The sequence below is a fragment of the Haemorhous mexicanus genome, chromosome 20, assembly GCF_027477595.1.
Source record: "Haemorhous mexicanus isolate bHaeMex1 chromosome 20, bHaeMex1.pri, whole genome shotgun sequence".
Taxonomy (NCBI): domain Eukaryota; kingdom Metazoa; phylum Chordata; class Aves; order Passeriformes; family Fringillidae; genus Haemorhous; species Haemorhous mexicanus.
Genome location: NC_082360.1, coordinates 7727134 through 7744637, shown reverse-complemented (window position 1 = coordinate 7744637; position 17504 = coordinate 7727134). Strand labels below are relative to the sequence as shown.

At 44.6% G+C, this 17504-nt stretch overlaps 1 protein-coding gene across 2 annotated transcripts in view; it reads right to left on the bottom strand.

Moving 5' to 3' along the window:
• The window catches only part of RAB11FIP4 (RAB11 family interacting protein 4), a 119991-nt gene that overhangs the window by 58715 nt on the left and 43772 nt on the right, over positions 1–17504 (bottom strand). For both annotated transcript variants that reach the window (XM_059864497.1, XM_059864498.1), the window contains exon 3: positions 15323–15411. In XM_059864497.1, coding sequence (XP_059720480.1) covers positions 15323–15411 — 89 coding nt within the window. The remainder of the gene's footprint in view (positions 1–15322; positions 15412–17504) is intronic.

The window sequence follows — 17504 nt, the reverse complement described above, 5'->3', positions numbered from 1 at the left end:
AGCTCCCAATTAACAGCCTTGTGTGGGCCCAACCAACTCTAGACAACATTTTCAAATGTGACCACTGTGAAAGAAAAAAAAAATAGGTCAAGGGGATTATGCAGGGTGACTAATGATTGCTGCATGCTGGGCTGAGATGTGAAGTCTGGCTGTGTTTTCAAAGGTGCATAATAATATGTCCTTGTCTGACCTGTGGTGCTGTTGACACTTTTTCTGAGTTGATGCCTCCTCACAAATCCCCATTAGGCTGGAAGCTTGAACACCCACCATGAATGATGGCACCTGAGTGGAAGGACTATCAAACTTTGCAGAATTCCCATTTAAGTTTCATTTATTTTCTTAAAAGCCAGGCAGCAGGGGCAATTATTTAACTGTCAAGCCCCTTTGGAGTTGTTTGCTGAGGGATGTGGCTGCTGTTCTCAGATTTGGGGCAGCACATGTTAATTCCATGACAGTTTTCTGGAGCTGGACAAGAGATAAGAGGAGGGGCTACTCTGCTCAGTAGAGCTGGCAACTACAGTCAGGTGCATGTGCCCTGCCAGCCAGCGTGCCATCCAGACAGTCAGAACTTATAGTTGTATCCTTATTTTACTGACAGGGAGGACAGCATGGTATATGGAGGGCATGGTTCAGCTGCCCTTCCTAAAAATCACGGGAGGTTTGTAGCAATAGGAAAATGAATTCAGCTGTTTTCTCTCCTGGTCCTGAGTTTAGCATTAGAGTCTCTCCAAATACACCTTTCATTAACAGTGAAGGTAGAATTCATTTTTCTTGGCTGACAAATGTTCATTAGCCAAGTATCTGTATCAGCTTCTCTATCCTGGTCACAGAAATACTCCCCTTTCTAGCTACAGAAATTGGAAGAAAAAGCAACTCAGCTATAGCACAGCCAAACCTACAGTTCCCCACAGGAACTCTGGGGCAACAAGTTCTGCAGCAGCCTGAGAGAAGGACAGAAAGCAACCTTTTGTTCCTATTATGGTCCCCTCACAGGCACTAAGACTATAAATACCAGCAGAGCAAAGTCTCCCTGACAAACACAGATGTACCAGGAAAAACAAAACCTCTGGTTCAGCCTCACTCTGAACAGGAACTGGGAGACACTTGGTGTCAGACAGCAAGGCCTTCACATGGGCTCTTGGCAGCCTGGCAAGAGCAGGGTGTGATGATGCCAGACTGGATGCTGCTGGGCTGAGCCTGGAGCAGGGAACAGCAGGTGCAGATTTGCTGTAGGAGGCAAGACACCTTCAATTCATACAATGTTTATTTCAGGATTCCTCAGGGAAAACTCCCAGCTTCAGCAGAAATATACAGCTGCCCAACAAAGCTCATGAGTGTGGGCAAGGCTGTGACAATATTAGCACCATCCAGACCTTTCAGACTGACTTGTACCTTTTGGGTGATATTTGCATTTATACAAGGCATGAGGAAGGGCAGCACCTAGGTGCATCCCCCAGCTGCCTTTAGATTAGATCAGTTTTAATTCCCAGGTGATTCTACACTGACCAAAGGACAGAAATTCTTTGCTATAGCAAGAGCAGAGCTCTGTGACTGAACAGGTATGGCCCAGGCAAGGCCTTTCAATGGGGTCCCACTGAGGCATTGCTAAGTCCAGGCTTGAGCTCCTCACTCCTGAGGTACAGTACAGAATGCAGCAGAAGATCCACTTCTGCCCCATTGTTAGCTCTCTGCAATCACAGGCTGAGAAGAATAATTTTGTACAAACTCCCTGATTTAAATCAACTCCAAAGTGACTTTTTAAAGAAAAGCCTGCTGGAGCTAACAGTCTGATTGTTCCAAAAATCAATTTCTTTCCCAAGTGTAAAATCTCCACTTGCTCATTCCGTGTCTTTCATCCTAATTAAATAGTGATGTGAAGTAATCAGCAGCATTGTCAATGGCCTAATGCTGCACAGATACTTCTGAATATACAATATGAGAGGGAAATGAAGCTAATGAAGAAGATTCCCACCCAGCATCTGCACCAAGACGTACAGTGCAGACTGGAAACATCCACTGAAAACCAAGACACCCCATGACTGTGGGCTGAGTCCAGCCAAGGGCCTGCAGTGCCTCAAGTTCTGTAAAGAACAGGTCATGGAAAGGGCCCTCCCTGTGCTAAATATGACCTTTCTTTACCATCTCAGCAGGGAGTAAAATACCTCTAGTTATCTTTCACATTCTATTTCCATAATCTGCTCAAATTAAAACACTGAGCTACTCTTAAACACCGATCCCTGCCCTTGACACTCACCTCTCCCTTCTAATTAATCATGTTCAGTATGGAAGTGTTCAGATGCCATGAGAATAGAAACTGTGAGCTGTCAGCACAGGGGAAACTTTGAGAGGCCCTGAGTCATCCAAGAAGCAGTTACAGATGTGAAATGCCTCAGGAAGCAGGAAGGTGTGTGGTCCACGTGGTTCTTGTTACCCAGGGGCTCTCATGGAAGCACCAGGAGCGCCAGGGCAGCCCCAGCCTCCTGGGCAGTGGGATGTGGTGCCTCCCCAGGCAGACCTGCACATGCCAGCCCCAGGGAGCCATGCTAACAGAGGTGAGAGAGGATGTCCTAACCCAGTCTGAACTCCTGGGACCTTATTCAGGAGAATCCTTCCTCTCTTGGGGATCAGTTCCCCCACAGGAAAGAAGACATTGCATAGGAAGGTGAGTCCATGCACAATGCAAGTATCTAAGTCAAACTAAATATGACCACTTCACTCAGTAAATCTCGAAATACTCCTAGTGCTGCTTTCTTCCCTTTCCAATGTCTTTCTTCTAAAATGAAGTGATCCTGTCCTCCCAGGAGAGAGGAAAAGGAACACAAGACAGGCACTATAAAAATATAATCAAGAGAGTCTGTCTCTTCCTGTGAAGGTTTTTAATCTAGTAAGACTAGACACAAGCTAGAAGAAAAGCTTGTCCCTCAAAAGACAGCAAGCTCTAAGTCAGGAAGCATCTGATGATTTTGTTTATGGGGGAAAATTAGTGACCTTCAAAAACTACAGAGAAAGTGCTCCAGGACATTTCCCAGCCCTAGGACCTTGCCTCACAAGCACATTGGGCAGTGTAATTCAGTACACTTCACTGCTAAAACTTTTCTTTGTAAACCAGCAGGGTATCAGTCACTCTTGGCAGGGCACCTTCTGCAATATCTGAGCACAAACTCCTTCCCCTTTGATATGAGAACCATGACATGACACAGGATGTCTCCTGATGGCAGTGTTTTGTCAGGGTGCAGTAATCTGAGAAGGCTTCCTCAGAGTTTCTTTATAGGCAAGGAATTGTACTAGAGAACAGTTGAACTCTGAATTTACTGCACAAAACTCCCTTTTATAATTCCCCATAATATCTCACCATTGCTTGGCAGTGAGACAAACAGAAACGTTTAAGTGCAGTTTCAAAACACCATTGAACGAGAAAGCTGATGATTTACTCTGCCACTTGACTAACAGCTTCCCAGGTGACAAACCTGTGGCAGCTCCCACAGGCAGATAACCTTGCAAAGTGTGATTCATAGTGGGATGGTTGTTGATCCTCGTGCTGAACAGTTCAGAGGAAAACAAATATCTGGGAAAGGCAATATTTATCTATTAGTCTCATAAAATACTCTGCATTACTGATTTCCATAAAAATCAGATCTCAGAGGTGCAGTGAAATGCTGACTTCATTCATTATTCAGGTGTCCTCACTTTTTCACAATAATAACTAGTCTGTGAAATATTCTGACGAGTGACAAGCCATTTTAAATTCTGAAACTCTGAAAACCCAAAGAGAACCCTGTCAAAGGTGAAGCTGTAAGAGTTGGAAGGAGGGATAAATATGGGTAAAGCTCCTACTGTAACAGTCTCAAAAGATTACAAGGTGGGAAAAAAACTCCCAACCAGCTCAGCAGGAACACAAGTTTGTTTCTCTTATGTTTTTAAATTGATCTTTAGAATCTAAGAATCTGGCAAACAGTTCTTCGTGGTTCTTCAATACCCCTCTGCATTCTGGACAGGTTCCCCACTGTCGTGGTTTGAGAGGAAAATAATTTTTTTTGGGATGGTGTGGTCACGCCAATCGCTGTTCAGATTTTAATATTAGCACCTGATTTGTCCACTGAGGGCATGGATACGCCTCTGAGGGATTGAAAGCTGTGAACGCCCAGGGGAGACTCTCTTTGGGTTCTGGTCTTGGAAGAGAGCAGACCTTCCCCTGCTCTGCTCCGAGCTGGGCAGGGGGGAGGGGAGGGGAGCCATGTGGCCGGAGGGAGGTAGGCCAGGTCTGGGCCGAAGGGTGGAGAAGAGCACTGTGAGGGCTTCGGGCAGCCATCCCCCATTTCCTCCCACCCCGGAGGGAGAGAGAGGAGAGCAGCCTGTGCCTGCGATAGGGCGGCTGGTGTGAAGGAGAAGGGGGGGGTGCCCAGCAGGGCAGCCAGCCGTGGGAGTTCATGAACCGAACCGGCAGAGCCTGGGACTTTTAACCCTTCTTGGGATGATGGAAACCTTGCAAATGCTGATTCCTCCTGAAGCTGAGGAGATAGAGCGAGATAGCAAGAAAATGGGCAAGTGAAAGACATTGAGAGAAGTTGAGAAGAATTCTAGGTGGGAGGAGATGATGGAGTGGCTTTTGGCTGGACTTTTTTCTTGAATAGCCATGACAGAACCCTTGAGTTCCTGTGACACAGAGACTGCATTCTAGGGGGAGGCAATGGCTCAGAGCCAGGAGAGTGCAGTGATGTGAAGGTGTGTGAACAGAGATGACAGGTGAGGAGGGTGGTGGTGGTGCCCTCCGTCTTCGAAGAAGAAGAAGAGGCAGATGATCTCTGTTCAAGAGACCCCTCAGCTCCAGGGGGTGAAACATGGGGGGGACAGGTGTCCCAAAAGGAGAGGGACTGTGCTCTTTTTTGGAACTGGACAAAGCATCCTTAAAGGGAAAAAACCCTAGAAGCAGCTCTGGTCCATGTGCAGTGGTGAGAGCACTGGGCATGGAAGGAAGAGGTCACGATGGCAAAATGTTCTCCGGGCGGTGCCACACGTGACATGGAAACACGAGAAGTTTCAACTGTTTCCTGGGTGAAGTCTGTGGTGCAAGAGGGACTCCTCTTTTCTTGAGGAATTGAGAATTGATTATCTAAAGGGTGGTGATGGACTGAGAGCGAGTGATCTAAAGGGTGGTAACGGAAATAGAAATTTGGTGGGGGGAGGAGGAGGAAATTTGGAAGGTTTTCATCCTGTGTTCTGTGTGTTTTTCCCTGTAGTTTTAGGTTAATAAAGTTTTTTTCCTTCAATCTTAAGTTGGAGCCTGCTCTGCTCTGTCTCTGATCACATCTCACAGTAGATACCAGGGAAAGAGGTATTCTCATGGGGGCACTGGCATTGCACCAGGCTCAAACTGTGACACCCACCTTGCATGCACTAGACCCTTCCATGATTGTGCCTTAGGGCATTGTAACCATATGGTCCATCTTCTCGTGAAAGACACATGCCCCAGCTACCCACAGAAATCTTCCCCAATGGCATTAGCCTTCAAGGACACAATAAGTAAGAACTCACTGAAGCAATAAACACCAATAATTTTTTCAACATGCATATGGCAACAATAAATGCAGAACAGTCACAGATATAGGAAACTTCTTGTGGAAAAATACAAAAATACACAAGGTTCTGTCTGTTGCTCTGTCACCAAAACAAGACAAACATCCTCTCTGTCAGTTGAAGAAGGTGGCAGCACAGTCAAGTCATTTGAGAAGTTAACCCCATTTTAAATGAGGTCAGGCTTTGTTAAGAGTGCTACAAATAAATTTCTACCGTGGGCGAGCCAATGTACCTAAGTATTACACTATTCTATACAAATGGGTAGCTAAAACTCGATTTATTTATACCACATTTATGTATTGGCTGTACCTATCAAAGGGTGCAGAGCCTGCAAACTTTCTCTCCTCCAGTCATTACCCTGCTTGGCTCTAGTGGCGTTGCACAAACACACACTGAGAAAGGCTCTTCCCCAAACAATATGTGGAGTGACCAGAGGCTGATGCCCAAAGGTAACAAGCAGGCAGGATTCACACCAGGGTTGTCTCCTCACTGACTCTCAGGTTCCACGGCTCAGGACAAATCAAAAGCTCTTGCAAAGTCAAACACTTTGCTATCACAGGCTTATTTAGACAGGCTGGCACAAACTCCAAGAAATCACCCTTTTTGATATGCCATTTCTACTTTGTGCATTCCCTTTCCAAACCTTTCCTAGCCCTGGTCAGACTGAGCCACCAGATTCACACTGTCAGCCCAAAATGCTCGTCAGCATTTGCGTCAGCTGTGTCAACACTGCCATGGTTATATTATTGTTATTATTCCAACTTACACTTCCCAGCAGCTTATCATAACCGAGTTCCAAAACAAGCCAGGGATCAGGGCACACATCCACCCAAACAGGCTGCCCTGTCTCATGGCCTGTTCCCCAGCTGATGCTGGAGTCAGCTGGGCATTTACACTAACAGCCTGGGTAAAAAGGTGAGCCAAATAGCAAGTTTGGCAAATTAAACCCTAATTAACACGGCCTCTCAGGGTCCTAATTAATCCTGCCTAGATTTCCATAAACTTAGAAAATGTAACAATTGACAGTTTCTTTCCTATTTCTCATCTGTAGCTGTTGGAGCAAGGACAGTTTCTCTCCACTTTAACCAGTGCTGAAACTGGTTTAGGTTCTGCAAGGAAAGAAATTATCTCCCTGTTCCATGGAGCTTAGGGTGAACCTCAGCAGCCTCTTGCTGGCACGTAATTGCTCAACAGAAGCTGCATTTCTGTGCATCCCCATCCTAGCAGGGCCTCTGTGTCCCTGACTGAAAGAAGGTCAAATAGCCCATATCTCTTCTTAATTTTTAATCGCAATTTCATGCTGTTATTTCAGCTGCTGGAGGCAGTGTAGCACAAATCTCTCAGGAGTAATTCCTAGATACTCTCTTGTAGGCTGGCCTACTTTTTCTTCCTGTTCAGTTACAAATTGCTTCTCTGAGCCCAGATGTGTGACAGTGCTGGCAAAGCCTGCCTCCACCCAGACAAAGGCATTCTACACTGCAGCATGTAAAAAAAAAAAAAGAAAAAATTAAAAAATCACCTTTTGATTCTTCTCCAGTTTCTAAAAACAGGCAGGATAATCAAGATCTCATTTTAGCTCTCTCAGCCCAGCTGAGTACTGGTTTAATTTTAAACAGTTCTGTTGCCTCTGATGTAGGACATTGCCATGGTCCCCCTGTGGCACTTGTGTGACACTTTGCTGGGGCAGAGTCCCACAGCAGGACCAGGTCACAGCCATGCCAGGAGAACCTGGGGGGACACCTGAGAGAGCAGGACAGACACCACATGCTTTTGTGGGGACTTTGGATGTGGCAAGAGCTGGGACTGATGTGAGAGACAAAGGACATGGGAAAGGTGTCTTGGAGCTTTCCTAAGTGGGAAAAGAATTGGGCAATTTCATGAACTGTCTGGGTCACTTTGGTAGCAATTCTTGAGACTACTGAAATAATGTATTTGAATCCTGCAATACTGTGTCAGCACAGCAACAGCTGTGTGACAGAAATGACTCCTGTAAGATTTCACCTACAGAAGAATGTTTTTATTTTAGTGGGAAAGTTTCTAGCAGTATGTGCAGCTGTTGTTTTGAAAAATGACACAGCTCTCAGGTTCATCAGAGAAGTTAAAAGGCAGAAAAGAAGCAGTCAGATCCTTTTTGTTTCCTTGTGCAATGAGGGATTTTCCTGGTTTTATGAGCTAGAACATCCCTCTGTAGTTGACTTTCTCTTTACAGTTTCATAGTAACCTGGAATCTTGGTTTTATCAACCAGCATTTACACATTTACATAGAAATTTCTTCTTCTGAAAAAAACCAGCAACGAAACCCACAAACAACAACAAAAAAATACACCAACCAATTTAAACCAATGTAACAAAAAAAACCCCCTATACTTCTATTTCACAGTCTTGTCACTGTAGATATTCCAAGAAGAAAGACAATTGTGCATTGTCCCACAGTCTTCCATAAATGAAGCAAAAATTTCCCCAAGCAGCAAGGAGAAATGATACAAAGTAGAATAAGAATTAAAAAAAAAAAAAAAACAACAAAACAACAAACAAGTAAGAAAGAAGCAGTGTCAATTTATGAACCAGAAAGAAAGAAGCAGTGTCAATTTATGAACCAGAAGACAAAGGTTTCCTTGTCAAGAAAGCCAGTGAATGCTGTGTGCCCTGCCCTCATAGAGCTACTTTTATTACAGATATTTTGGTATTTGTGTATCACTCAGGACTTGCTCACCACCTCCTCACTGAGCAGTTGCATTTCTTTCACAGGAACACAAAGCAAGGTGAGTGCTGCCATAATATTTCTTTGCTTTTGTTGCTAAGAATGCTGTACTCAGTACAAACCACAAATTTAAGTGGACAGATTTTCAGTACATTAAACAAAAGGCAAAAGGCACTAAACCACAAAGCCATACTTACCTGAAGGACTAAATCAATAGGGATGAGACCTCCTCAATAAAAGAGACAACTTTTAGCTTTCAGTCATTTCACAGCTTCTACCTAAAGACGATGCCACAGCCTAAATTGGTTTATCCAAGGATGGGAAGAATATTTTGCCATGGCAACTGACAATTTCAGAAAAAAACACCCCCAAAACTGTGCTCTGTCAGAAAATCAGCAGATTAAAAGGTTGAAGATAATGACTCAGAAAGAAAATTCAGGTTGAGACGGAAAATGTCTATTAAGTGGTTCTGCCAAAGAGAGGGATGACAGGCTTCAAAATGGTAAAGCTCTGAATGCTATACAAAAATTCTGGGCCACAGAAAATAAATACTCAGAAAAAAAGAGATATATAGGTAACAATAAGTGTACAAAATGACTTTGCTATGGGTGCCTGGAAGGATGCTCCAGTTGGAGCTTCATCTGTGCTGCCGAGTCACAGCTGTGACGTCTGAACCAGGCAGTCACACTTCCCCATGTCTCAAACCACCCAGCCAAATTTAGCCCTAAGAAAGAGTAAATTTTAATTCAGACGCAACCCTGAGGGGAAGAAAACAATCTCTGGCCCCTCACTGATTTATGCTTCTATTACAGGAGACCAGTGGTTCACCTGCAAGAGCAGGTACTTAAATAAATTTCTACAATGGGCAAGACAATTTACCTAAGTATTGCACTATTCTATACAAATTTAAACCAGCTAACTGGCAGGATTTGTACAGAAACACTGTCACAAATTCAGCCCAGAAGCTGGATTCTCACAGGGCCCTACCTGAATCAACACTTTGCACTGAGACATTCCATTCTGAGGGCTGTGCCTTCTCTGCCAGGTCACCCCCCAGCCCTGCTGGCCTCAGACACTGGGGTTGCATTTGGGGTGTTGGGCCAAGAACTGCGCAGGAAAAGATTTCTCCAGCCTACAAGCTCTAAGATCTGAGTATTTTGTTGATCCAGCCCAGGATGAGAAAGCCAAAAACTCAGATTTCTCTCTAAAGAAAACCCAAAACACATTTTGAGAAAGAGAAGAATCATTTTTGACCAGGCCAGAGTGTGTTATTTCTTTGGAGTTATTTTATGTGTGTTTTATATCACAACTGAGCAAAAATGAGTCGGGGCAAAGTAATTTCCCCTTTAAAAATGTCAGTGTGTGGTGTTCTACCAAATCAAAAATGCAAGCTGGTTTTAAAAAAGAAAATAATCTTCGATCTCTTTTATGGTTGTGTTTGGAGGAGTTGGCATTTATTTGGTTGAAAGGTAGCCTGCCTTGCCCCAAGTGCAGAACTGCTCATTGTCAGTCCAGCAGTTCTTCAGGGCAACATTTCAGAGTCAGCTTGAGCAGCCAGAGAGGCAGGTAATTTTAATGCAGGTGTTTTGACCAAGGACAGTTATTTTTGCATGTATGCACAAACCTAAAAAATAAAATTCAGAATATCACCAGGTGAGAGCAGGCAATTTCCATGTAAATGAATTCCAAATGGTGGCACACCATGCTCTTCACTGCTCTTGGTAATTGCTCACTGGAGGTTTCTCAGCAGTTGTAGTTAATGTTGCTTTTTGATGCTCGGAAAAAAATAGGAAAAATGAATTGCTGAGAGTACTGCCTGTAAAGGTTACAATAAACTTCTCACTGGTGCAGACAGTGCACACTGCCTGTGCAAAATCCTGCCTAGGAACAGGCACTTTTTCCTCTCTGTAACTGCATGGCTGTACTTTACCAAGCTTTTCTACCACCTTACCCCTCCAGCAAGGATTCAGACAATGACCTTGGGAACAACCCCAGATGTTGATCTAACACCTGCCAGGGGCTAAGAAGTGTTTCTACCAATTTCAGCAGGGGCTGGGATCAATCCTGAGGCTGGGCCTCCCAAAAGGCCATCTCTGGAGATGCTGAACATATATATTTCTCAGGGGATGCAGCAGAAGCTGAGGGGAAGGAGAACCTGGCAGATTTAGGAGCACTAGATCTAACACAGACCTCTGGATGTAAAAGGTCCCATGGTGGCAGCAGGACACAGGAGCCCCCCAGCAGCTTGGCAAGGGGAGCAACTTGCAAACATGCACTGTGTGATCCCAGGGGGGCAGAAACACCCCAGGTCCCAAGCACAGGGAGGGGAATCTTCACACTGAGCCTCTGCAGGGCTAAAACACAACAGTGTTTTCTGTTGGGAGCCAACAGTGATTGGGAGCTTGTGGGTGGTACAGAAAACTGGAGGATGATAAGAAACAGGGGAAAAAAAGCTTCAGTTTGATGCATTTAATATTGCTTGTCCTTACCACACTGACTGGCTTCTTCTCTTGGCCATTGGTTGAAAAGGTATTTCCACCTTAACCACTTGTGTGCTTTTTTGTTAAGATAGGAGTGTCTCCACTATTGCTGCCACAGAAGGTGGAAGGAAAGATGGATTTCACATTACAATTGGAAACATCTGTATTTGATGTTAGGAAAAACACTATCAAGAAAAACCTCTAACAAATGGGGTCAGTTATTCTCTCCAATGGTGGAGTCCAGAATATATGAGATTAAAATTTAAAATATTCTGGTTACACGCTATTCTGCTACCTTCTTCCACAGCCTAGTGAAAAACCCATTTGTATCACAGTGTCTTCATAGTGCAGAAGGTCCCCTCTGCTCTGACACAGGTGTCTGGAGATATCCTCAAGAAGCTAGTGGGGAAAAAAACTTTTTTCAGAAGGTGGTGAGGGGCTCCTAATTGCTACTGAAAATATTTTCAAAGCAGCAAATCAGCCAGCAGTCCCAGCTCCATCCCAGAGGCAAACACAATTTATTTGTCATGTTTCAACAATTTTTCTGCTGTTCATACAGTGTAATTAATCACTTGGCAGGCAAGGGAACACACAGAGGACTGAAAAGACAACTCATTCTTTGATATGCAGTGATCGTCCTGTACTTTGGGAAGAGACAGATTCACTCTTATTTACAGATGGGAACAGGAAAAAAAAAAAGTATGTGGCAACTCAAGACAGGAACAATTATTAAGAAACAGCTTTGATTGAAACAAGGACCCTGCCATTATTGTTCCTTATAATAATGCTCTTCCACTGGGTTTGCACATATAGCTTTTGGCCATCAATTCCAGATGAAAAGGCAACAACTCACATGGGAAAACAGCCTGTCCCTTCACAAGGAACACTCAGAAGTGCCCTGCTAGCTGATGGTGAGAGGCTCTGAGATCTGTCACTCAACCCCCTCTTCTGTCACCTGTGGGGGTGGTTTAGATTCAGGCTCCCTTCAAATTTGAACAGCCAAAATACACCAGGTGAAGAGCTGACAAAGGAGCTCCTGTTCTGATTCCCATTTCCCTAAACTTAGGTGCTCAGACAGAAGAGCACCTAGCCCACACCACTGCTTCTCAGGGCCTGCAATGCAAATCTTGGCCAGAGAGCTGCAGATGCAGCCAGCCTAATTCCCTGTGAGTCCTGTGGCCAGTGCTCCCAGCTGGCTGGGTGCCTGGGAAGGCTCAGAGCCAGCCATTTGGAAATTCGAGACACAGGCACTCTGCTTTGTTTGAGCTAGCTCAATCTGGGCCTGGCTTTTCACACACAAACTTCAGCTGTGGACTTTGTGTTGGTTACCATCTCCAAAGGCTATCCAAGGGCTCTGAAGTGCTACTAGATGCCTGCCACAAAGCAAACTGGACTAGGGAGACTTTTGTCTCCCTTCAAACAGAAGCCAAAACAAGAGTTGAGGCCATAGCAGCAAACACTGGGAAAGGAATTTGGGATTGACAAATTGGCTTCTGGCAATTCTGAGTATTTCTATTACCTCTCTAAAGGCTGTGAGAGACAGAAATTATACTAATGAACAGCACTTGACTGAAGCAGTGCCTCAAATGGAGCACAATTCAGACTTTAACCAAATCAACAGACTCAACTCACAGACAGAGAGAAAAGGTTTATTTCTATGACCCAAAGCTGAAGAGCTCTAGAACTGCTATCTCCTAACTGCAATCCCATCCTCCTAAGTTTCTTTGGACCAGGTGTCTCTGGTCCAAAGAGAAAACACACTCTGCAGCCTGAATCAATGCTGATGGAAGTCAGTGGGATGTCCTGTAGTAACATAAAGGTTACACACTTTGTGTTCTGCATATCACACCTTAACAGCCTTGAGCTCAAAGGCAGAGCTCTCTGTTTGCCTGTGGTATCACTCACACAGCCTCTCAATACAGGCCATTAGGAACCATGGAATGGCCCTTACATTTTGAATTGAATATACAGTAGGATTTTTTTCCTGACTTTTTTTTTTTTTAACAAAGTTTTCAGACATTAAAAGCTCGTTGGCTTTTGCTCTTTGTTTACACTGAAGAAAATCAAAAAGTAAAACCAGACCATTTAAAAAATGTCAAATGAAATGCCCCAAGCTCATGGAATCAGGGGGTTTTATATACCCCTTTAAATTAATTGCACTCAGTTGATTTTAATTAAGGGCTGGAGCTTTGGCAGTTTCTTCTTCCCCCTTTGACTCAACATATGCAAACAGCTGGAGCAGTTCAGCACTTCACAGTGGCTCCTGCCACTTCATCCCACCTCTTCGAATTACCTTTACCTTTTCAGTTTGCTGCCTCTGGGCTTCAGAAAGCTGCAATACAGGGAGGGGGCTCTTGGGAGGGGAAGCAAAAGTGAAAGCAGAGGACAGAAACATCCTTTCAAGTCATCAATGCAGAGACAGCATAACAATGAACCAGCTCAGTACCTGCTTTTTTGTAACTACCTGCCTTTTTATTCCAGCCCCTTGGGTGGAATAAAAAAGATGCATTCCCTTTTGAAGTATCTATTTGTACCATCATAGCAGTTGTGTCCTTCTGCCTGGGAATTTGAGGGCCCCTGAGAATTAGAGAGACATGCAAAGGGCATACTGGGCTGAAAATCAGATTAGACAGGCAACTACCACTTGTGCCAATGGGAGCTGCCCAGAAACTTGATTACAGCATCAGGAATTCACACTCGTTAAGGTCTGGGGGATGCAAGGACAGCGTATATGTTTGCCATATGCTCTTCTTTGGGAACGGGGAAAAAAACGCCATGAACGGCGACAGCCTCAAATCCACTGACCCTCAGTTCTCTGCTTCATCAGCTAGAAAATTTCATCTTCCTGCCACAGCAGAGGATCCTGGAGACGGAGCAGAGGCTGCTCACGCCTTTTGTCAGTCTTTAGCTGACATCTAGCGAGCAGTTTCCAAACTGCACCTGGAGGACCTGGAGATGGGAGATGGAACCAGCCCCTCCGGAGAGCAAGGGTGCAGAAGAGCTGTGGGATAAGCTTGGGATGTACAACAGTGCACACCATTCCCTGTTCTCTCGCCACCACGACAGCTCACCTGGTCTGGGCAGGTGTGGAGGGACCTGGTTCTGCTCCCAGGCTGCACAAATCCCCCACTGGCTCTATTAAAGTGACAAACACTGCTGCAGGACCCCACTGCAGTGGTGCCAGCCCCTGCAGGGACCATCCAGGGGGCTGGTGGACATCAGGAGTGACCAGCAAGGCTTCCAGCCCAGTAAGGTCAGATCAGCTCTTTCTGAACAGGGAGGATCACCCTCTGCCCCCTCCCTCTCCCAGAGGCAAAAAACCAGCAGTCAAATGGGAAACTCAGCAGCTGTTACCAGGATTAGCAACTGCAATTCCAACCCTCAGACTCTCCTGGAGGACGGATAACATAAGAGGTGCAGTCTGCAGAGTTTTGCAGTTTGTCTTCTAGAGCCCTTCCCAGCACATCTTTGCATGACAGCAGATGTGAAATCTCCAAGGAATACAAACCCAACTGTCACCTGCATTCTAAGAGTGTCAGAACCAGCCTGACACTTCTGCATAGCAACAGGGGAACATCGACTGTGTGCAGAGCCTGTTTGCACTTTATAGCCTCTATCAGCTACTGCAAACCAAGGAGTTTGGTTTATGGCATCTATTAAGGTAGCCAAGCAACAGCATGGTGGGTATCTGTGTCATCAGTTACAAAAAAACGGGTTTAGAAACAAGCAGAGTGGTGATGGACACTGCGGTGCAGGAAATGTCTCTGTACTTTTCGTATGGACAGTGAAACCTTCTGTGTAACTGCAGCTCACTAGCACACTTATCACATATTTCCTCAACACATGAGAATTGTCCTCACACTTCACTAGCTGTGAAGATAAAATGCTTTCCCTGTTGATTTCTGTATCATTTGCAGTCTGTAGCACCACTGACACACTTTTCTGAATGCACTATGCTAACTGCACCTTTAATCTTTACATGGGTGGAGGTGATTAAAACCAAAGTAAAGTAAAGAAGGGACAAAGAGATGCTAAACAGAAAACTTAGCAGTGCTCTACTTCTTAGACTGCACAGACACTGACAAATTAAGGATACAAAGGAGGACCTTTAATGGTTTAAAAATATGCTACACCCACCAGCCAAAATACTAGCAAAGGTTTCCAACTTTTGTATAGTTTGTATTGTTTCTGTTGAGGCCCTGTTTATTATCTGCAGAAAGTCCCTAAGGACTTGTTCACCTACAAAGTTTGACTGATTTAATTAGATACAAACCAGTTTTTTCCACTTGTGAGATGCCAGCGAGCTTGTACAGGGATCTCCCTTCACAGCCAGGTGAACACCCAGGCTTCTAAGAGGAACATTACCTAAATGCTCAATACTTTCCCATCAGTTAACCCGTATTAAATGCAGCTCAAACAGTATGGATGGCTTGCTAAGAGCCGTGAACCTAGGAAGGAAGAGTCAATAGGCCAAGTAAAACAACAACATTTTCAATGATCCAACTACACATCACTCCAGAGCCTTCCTCAGCCCACTGACATGAGACAGAAACAGTGCTTCTCTTACCTGGTAATAGTAATCCACATATTGTGGCTGGTAGTGCTGGGGCTCAGAGTTTTCAGGAGACAGGACATCTTTTAGTAACTCTTCACAGCCTTGCAAAGAGAAACAAGAGCAGATGGTCAGGCCAAGAGCTGATCTTCCATTACATGGACAATGGAGGAAGAAACACTGGTTTCTAGCCAATCTGTATGCACAAAACTTTGGAAGGCAGCTTTGGGATTTATTTAAATAGACGTAACACAACTCTGCCTTCAGAGTTCTGCCCAGCACACATTCAACATGTGGAACTTGAAAAGTGCAATTATCTCAGCATGGATACACTAGCCTGCAATGAAACTGAAAGCTGAGCATTGCTTGGCTTGGTAAACTACCCTGTGGGCTACCAACCCACCTCTAACCAAACCCAGGCTCTGGAATCAAACACTGAACACAGGCTTGGCATGAGCTACCAACTACTGCACATCAGTGTCAGGTGGAGCTGCTTCTAATTTTCTCTGGTCAAAATGACAAAAGGGCAATGCCTAAGTGTCACAAATCCCCCTTAAAAAAAAAGCTGTCACAGAGTGTTTCACAAGCAAATATCTATGCACTGCAACCAGAGATTTGAAGCTTGTGTGTTTGCCTTTGTTAACAACCACATTAAGAGCTGGAAAAATCAATGTCTGTGTTTCCCTCGGTTCTTCCCTCATCTGAAAACCTGAGACAAATATAGAAACACTGAAATCACCAGACACCTCGTTCCTCATTAATTACCAGTGACTCCACTTGGCAGGGTGAGCTGCAGAAGGCAGTAATGTCAGACCAGGTTATTTTAGAGCACCCAGCTCACAGCCTTGGGCCCAGACTGTGTGAAACCTTCTCAGCATGTGTTGTGCCCTATCCTGCTTGGAAGCTGCAATTGCCCAGCAGTTATTCCTCCCTTCCATCCCAGCACTAATGCAATATATTTGGCTGTGACATTACACATGGATACCACTCCCAAAGCAGGTGAACCAGAGGAAACACAGGCATGGAAGGAAGTATGAACTGAACAGGTTTACACCATTAGCTGACCTTCTCTCCTGGTTTTACATGTAGGAATAACATCTGTAGGGATGAAGACACGTTGTGGTTTGTGGTTATGGAGAGGAGTCCCTTGCAAAGGAAAGGAGTACTTTAGAAACCAGAAAAAATGACCAGATGGAAAAGCCTAATAGGGGGGATCACTGTGCTGTCCCTGACTGTCACACACATGTTGAGGCACCACCTGCTGGATGGAGACATCATTAAGACTCCAGAAATGTCCCATGGACAAAGACAGCAAGACTTTTTTTCCTTTTTCACCTGCATTAAAGTGAGAGCCTCAGGTTGTGCTGAGCAGATAAATGAGGATAAAAGAAGCTGTTAAATGCCCACTCTGCTGGAGAAGGTAATGGCCAAGAATGCGTGGTGGGGTCACTTCCCAAAGAGGAGTTTATCTGGGATTAACAATCAACTGACTGACAGAGGAAAGATGTTCAACTTGTTTGCCTGGAGAAAGCATCTTTCTACATAACTTGCCCTACCTGTAACTGTCACAGTTCCCACGCAGCCATAATCCTTTTCCTCCTCTTGGTTTTAGCTTAAATGCTCTGTGCTTGCCTAAGGTTATTTGCTAGTCCTCTCACAGAGGAATATGCAATTTATTGTTTCTACCTTTCAACATTAACAACTAAAGCTTATTGTTCATCAGACTGCCTTGTGCCAGCACCCACTGTGAGACTCATCACATGTATGAACTGCTTTGCTAAAAGGTCTCTGCATGAGATGGAGCAACTACTCCTTAAAGTGAATTACCTCCAGCAGAAAAGGGAAATAAATACCAAGTGCTACACAGTAATGGATGCAGGTTGGGAGGCATGTTTACAGTGTTCTAAAATTTCTCAACAACAATGGTTTACACCATAATTCCAAGCTTTACTTTCCTAATACAGTTGTGCTAACAACAGTGCTCTCCCAATTTTCTTTTTTTTACTGGAGAAAAGTCATAAAAGTTGTGGGTCTTCAAATAAGGATTCAACTGCCCAAAACAAGGGTGTGAGAAATGTTTTAGCTTGCCTCCTTTCAAAGGGACAGCCAGACTGTTCTGTTAGAGCTAGAGTCACAAATAGCTCCCGGATCTCCAGGGTTTGAAATGTAGAGTCTTCTGTGTCCCCCCTTTGCTGTT